Source organism: Chironomus tepperi, unplaced genomic scaffold, assembly GCF_022539635.2.
Source record: "Chironomus tepperi strain 1889 unplaced genomic scaffold, CSIRO-AGI_Ctep_v1 contig_235, whole genome shotgun sequence".
In the NCBI taxonomy this organism is placed as follows: domain Eukaryota; kingdom Metazoa; phylum Arthropoda; class Insecta; order Diptera; family Chironomidae; genus Chironomus; species Chironomus tepperi.
This window is the reverse complement of record NW_027226357.1, coordinates 46,774-52,773: the sequence shown is the minus strand read 5'-3', so window position 1 is coordinate 52,773 and position 6,000 is coordinate 46,774. Positions and strand designations below refer to the sequence as shown.

Sequence of the window (6,000 nt, the reverse complement as noted above, 5' to 3'; positions counted from 1 at the left end):
AAGATCCAGTCAACAAATTCAACACAAATTCGTGTCCCAGCTAGTAAAGTCATCAATAATATACGCTGTATGTTGTTCAATTCGGGGTTCCTGAAATGAATATTCACATCCTCAATCATAAACACAAGGTGATTGACAGCATCATAGTCAGATGGGAGAGACTCAAGAAGAGCATTAGTAATGTCACACAATGCTATAACTATTATGTAATTTTCAAATGCTCCCTAATTTCCAAAAGCAGCACAATGTGCCTCATTGAAAATGTCAAGGAAATGGAAACCGTTATTCATACAAAAAAATCATGCATATTAAGAAGTAACGGTTTTCTGAAATTCAAACTTTCTAACGATTTTGCAAAATTCAAAATTTTCCCGCCAAAAGTTGTTTACATATTGTGCTGAAATCAAAAGTGATTATAGTATTTATGCGTTGATTTGAATGATCGATAACCCAATAACTCGAAAGAACCGAACTATTAAAACAATCCTGAGCTTTCTATGACGTCTAGTTTTCGATATCTCGCGTTCCGGCTGAACGACTGAACGAACAAAAATTAAGCTACCATTTTGAAAGAAATCTAATTATGAATTGAACTGGAACTGATTTTAGTTAATTATTTACTTGTTAGCCTTTAATTGATAATCCTTTCCAATACTATGGTTGATGATTTTAATTGGTACGATACTATAAAATGTCACTTAGAATTCATATTGAGACAGTCTTATTTGAAATTTCAAGTTATTTAGACGTGCCAAGGATAAAAACTTAAAATGAACTTTGTTTTCTTCTTAATTTCATTATTTGTGCTGGTAACAGTCACTATGACGCATGTTTGTGAAGACAGATTTGAATCGTAAGTGTATTAATACATGATGTTGCTGTCTGATGCTTAAAGGCTTAATAAAGGGTCATACACAAAAAAAGCAATGATAGTCTGATGCATATAAAACTAAAAAAGATTCAAAATTCCTGAATTTTTGAGACATTTGATTTATTTTTCATCAATTTCCAACTGATATTTAGCTCACATATCTGCAATATGGAGAAAGATAAAGGACGTTGCAGGGCAAGAATGCCCAGATGGTACTATGACACAACAACAAAGTCATGTCGAGAATTCACTTATGGAGGGTAAGTTTTCTTGTTATTGCAATTAGGTAGCCCGAGCATCCAAAATGAAGGAACTCTACCACGGAATCTATCAGCCAGATGAGGGCGACATCACATCCAAGTGGCAATTGACATGAATCTTGGTACTAAGTCGCCAAATGGCAGCTACTTGAATACTAATTTGTGCTGATCGGGGAAGCTTTTAAGGCTCCACTAAACCATTTTTATTGGTTCATGGAGTCGATTGGGTTTTTATTCTTATGACGTCACTAATATTCAATTTTATATATACAGATGCCACGGCAATGCCAACAACTTTGAAACGAAAGGAGACTGTATCAAAAAATGTCTTATAAGATTATATTAATGGATGTAATTTTGAGAAACTTAATGAAAAATGTGTAGTAAATTTGGTTTATAATCCATGGAATTCCCTAGTATTTTAGGTGATTCCAATAACAATAAATTGCTTTTTTACACATAATTACATGACTTAGTTCCACTTTTGTTTGTTTTCATGATTTTATCAGCACTTTGCTTCACTCAACCATGTCGAAGATCAGCTGTTTTTGTATAAAATTGGACTTTACTTATATGATTATTACTCAATACTTCAGAGAGCTTACAAGCTTCAAATTCAAGCATAGATTAATTCGTTTATTTACAACAAGTAAATATCGAATGCTTGCATTTGAAGCTTGTCATTAAGCTATCACTCAATAATTATTCCTTATTGTAAATTGCATTTAATTGATACTTTAAGGAGTATCCATTGACGACTGTCCATCAATAACAAATTTTAGTTAAATTATGAAATAGTTCATGACAATATATCATTGGATATAGTTCAAAATGAATTTATCAGTCATCGTTGTCCTTATTGTCATCACCACAGCTTCTTTTAACATTACAAATACAGACAGGATGCATAATTTAGTTACTATGGCATGTAAAGTATCAAAAGATGTTATTAGCATGCAGTCAAATACACAAGATATTCTAATTGGGGATTTATTTGGAAGTACTCGATCTTCTATGGTTAATGAGGTCATTCAGTGTATTGGACATGAAATACCTGTAATTGTCACAGATTTCAAGGATGATTTGAATGAGAAGAGCTTAAGGGAAGCGTCGGCTATTATGTTGATGCTTGGAAATCTCAATACGGTAAGGCAAAGATGTAGATCAGTGGTAGGCAGCCTGTAGCAGCACACATGTGAAAGGTTGCTCACTACTGATCTAGATTGCCTGTTTGACAATGTCTATCCTTCCAGATCATAATGCAGTCAATCATATTCAACAATGAATACTCAACTGTTTGGAATCATAAGGCCAGGATACTCATTATAGCCACAAATTTCATAAACTACAGTCAGCAAATTCAAGTTCTATACACTTTTGCACATTATGGATTTATGGATGTGACAATCTTAACAGATATCAGCAATACACTAGAATTCACAACATTGGAGTCAATTCAAGGGAATATGCTAGTTATAAAGGATAACTTCAATGCCTTAACAGTATTTCCGGATAAATTGAAAGACCTCAAAGGATATGGCTACAGAATTATTGTCTACAGTCAGCTTCCTCGTCTAATAATCGAAAATGGACATCTACAAACACCATTGACATACTTCATTGAAGCTGTTGCTGCAAAGCAAAATGCCAGGATCCAATATTAGCATTTAGTTGATCGATTGGCATTTCCAAAACTTTGGTCGAGTAGACGAATGGATCTAACTTTTAATACTGGCTTTGACTTTCCAAATGCCAAAAAATATCCAAAACTGCTTACTTATGAAGAAACTGGCTATTGTGCCTTAGTTCCTCGACCATCAAAATCATCCATTTTTGAATTTATTTTCATTAAGCCATTCGATATGTCCACATGGATTATTTTGTTCCTTACAATTGCCATATGTGCTATAGTTTGGAGATTGTTTCGTCATCGTGGTGCTGTTGATTCTCAATGGCTTCTTATTTATTGGATTTTTGTTGTATTTGTTGGTCAGGGTACAGTATATAGGCAGAACAATCGATTCATTTTGGTGATTTTACTACAACTTGTAATTTTCATGATTTTTGTCTTAAGCAGCATATATGAGAGTTCTATAACATCGTTCCTGATTCAGCCTATTCATGAAGACTTGCTTACTAGATTCGATCAGATTCTAGCCAGTGACTATGAAATAATTACAGATGAAAGTTTTGCATACAAAGTTAAAGATTCTGAGGAGTTTATGGCTATAAAAAGCAGAATGAATGCATCAGTTCTTGATCTTGGCGATATGTATGCAAAGGAAATCCAACGACAGCATTTTGTATTTATATTTGATTGTGAAAGGCTTGAATGGGATATCAGCAGGAAGCTTAGAAACGAATTAAGAGCATCTCATTATTATTATTTACTTCCAGACAAGATTCTCAATCATTTTGTGAGACTTGAAGCTAGTTTTTCAAATCCATTTATTGAGAGACTCCAATATTTTATGGATTTATCATTTCAGGCTGGATTGCCGTACATTTGGAAGGTCTTTTCATGGCAGAGCTATTTAAAAATCTCTCACCGTTTGGCGGCCGATACTCAAACATTTTTGGAACTTAAAGACTTCATTCAAGTATTTTACATCTTAGTTATTGGCTATGCTGTCTCGACACTTGTTTTGCTTGCCGAAATATCCTTTGAAAGTTGCTTAAAACATTTACATTTAGCTTACTGTGGAATAAAGCTGAGAACTAGAGTTACAGATAATGGACATAGGAAGAAGAAGGCAAAGCGGTCAAAATATCAACGAGGAGCTTTATACTTTATTATAAATCAGCACAAGAAGATCAAACGATTAAAAAAAGTTAAAGTTAGGAGAATTTTTGTTCAGCCTCGGTATATTGATATGTAGGAAGTAGAGGAGAAGCTCTTAATGAATTAAGGTACAAAAGTTAGTCACTATCGGATCTAATGACTATTTAGGTAATTCCAATAACAATAAATTGCTTTTTACACATAATTACATGACTTAGTTCCACTTTTGTTTGTTATAATGATTTTATCAGCACTTTGCTTCACTCAACCATGTCGAAGATCAGCTGTTTTTGTATAAAATTGGACTTTACTTATATGATTGTTCCTCAATACTTCAGAGAGCTTACAAGCTTCAAATTTGAATTCAAAATGAAGCTTTTGTTCGTTATTTTTTCAATTTTCATCTTTTTTGTCACAATTTATGGAGAAAAGCCGTAAGATTTGCAGCATAACTGGAACAGACATGAAGCATGCTTATATTAAGCATGCTCAATTATATTGGCTCATTCAGATGAGTATGCTCATTGTCTGTTAGGCTAAATAGATTTAAAATTGCGTCGGATTTGAATTTAATATGTAATTTTAGTAACTGCACATCACCACCAGAATCTGGACGATGCTTTGCTGCATTCCCATCATGGTATTATGACTCAGCAAATAAGAAATGCAAAGAATTCACTTATGGAGGGTAAGTTCATATTAATACAATCGTCACATATTTCAATGTTGTCATCATGACGTCGTGGCGGCAGTGAACCAAGTGGCTGTCACTTGGTTCTAAGCATATGTCGATCGAGCTTGTAAATGCTAATTTATAAATTTAAATTATTTACAGATGCGGTGGAAACGGAAACAGATACGAAACTGAGGCAGACTGTCTTAAAGCATGTGCTTGCTAAATACTTGATTGCAATTGTCAATTTGTTGTCTTGGAACTAAATCCAATGAGTTTAAATTTAATAAAATTCACTTGTGTCGCTCGGGTTACGAAACTTATTTGCTGCATAATCACTTAAAATTATCAATCTGTTTCATAATTTCACAATGTTGTGTCCTTCTGTTCTTAATTTTCAGCACTTTTTGTTTTCATTCTAGTGACCCAAGGTCAAGGCTCGTGAGATTAATTCTGATTTATTGCATATGATTCAAAATATTTAAGAGACATTGCGTCGCCACCAGCTACTGATTGTAGGCATTATTTTACAGATGGAGCTACAATTTAGCTTAAATGACAAATTAGTAGATATTATGTCAAGCTCAAATACAAGTCAGAATTGGCATTGCTTAAAGTCATCCTAGGTATTGATGAACAATACTTGAAATGTAGACATGTTCACACTATAGTCAGTCAAGCATTAAAAATTGATTTTATTTAAAAACCGTTTGAATTGCATATAATTAACCAGCCTTCCTTAACTGCCTATAAATTGCAGTGGAAATTCCATTTACTTAATTACTTGTTCTCGAAACTTAAAGACGCCAAAATGACTTCTTACTAGCTCTTTTTCAGTACAAATTGGAAGTAACCTCTAATTGATCCGAAACGTCCATAATGTCTGACAAAAAAATAGGCCAGAAGACTTCCATTTGGTATCAATAAAAGGAAGTAACTTAAGCAGAGCTTCTTAATTTTGTTATTCTATTTAAAGCTGCTTTGGTAATCTCAATCGATACGTTACAGAGAGTGACTGCATGACAGCATGTAAAAGGCATCAAATATAGCTATACTAAGATTGTTATTAACAGCATATTTGAATCATCTACTGATAAAGTATGTGATTAATACTCAAAAATCTACATTCTCATTCTCAATTTAATTTTGACTCTCAACGAAACTGTTTACTTTGGAGGTGGCTATAATGACTATATATTTGGAATAAATGAGAATGGAATAGAGATATGGATTAGATTGTAAGCCTTTACTGATAGAATTCCTCTCTAATTTAGACAGTTCGATGACTCTTTTGAGTAATCTGATAAGACATTTGGATCAAATAACTTGAAGGTCGCTGGTTCGAATCCAGCAGATTCCAAATTTAAGTTTTGATACATAAACTGCTTAATATTAGAGATCATGACTTTAAATT

General features: G+C 33.3%; 1 protein-coding gene across 1 annotated transcript; it reads left to right on the top strand.

The window, feature by feature from the left end:
• Positions 1-4,254: 4,254 nt before the first annotated feature.
• On the top strand, positions 4,255-4,892 carry LOC139091173 (kunitz-like toxin PcKuz1). The gene is made up of 3 exons (XM_070641118.1): positions 4,255-4,347; positions 4,500-4,601; positions 4,749-4,892. Exons 1-3 carry the CDS (start codon positions 4,283-4,285, stop codon positions 4,810-4,812), a joined length of 231 nt encoding a protein of 76 aa, XP_070497219.1. The 5' UTR covers positions 4,255-4,282; the 3' UTR covers positions 4,813-4,892.
• The last annotated feature ends 1,108 nt before the right edge of the window (positions 4,893-6,000 follow it).

Excerpts from the sequence above, each read along its gene's own strand:
- LOC139091173 (XM_070641118.1), top strand. The coding sequence starts at position 4,283 with ATGAAGCTTTTGTTCGTTATTTTTTCAATTTTCATCTTTTTTGTCACA. Across the intron at positions 4,348-4,499 it reads ACAATTTATGGAGAAAAGCC|TAACTGCACATCACCACCAG; the intron begins GTAAGATTTGCA and ends ATGTAATTTTAG. Across the intron at positions 4,602-4,748 it reads AAAGAATTCACTTATGGAGG|ATGCGGTGGAAACGGAAACA; the intron begins GTAAGTTCATAT and ends AATTATTTACAG.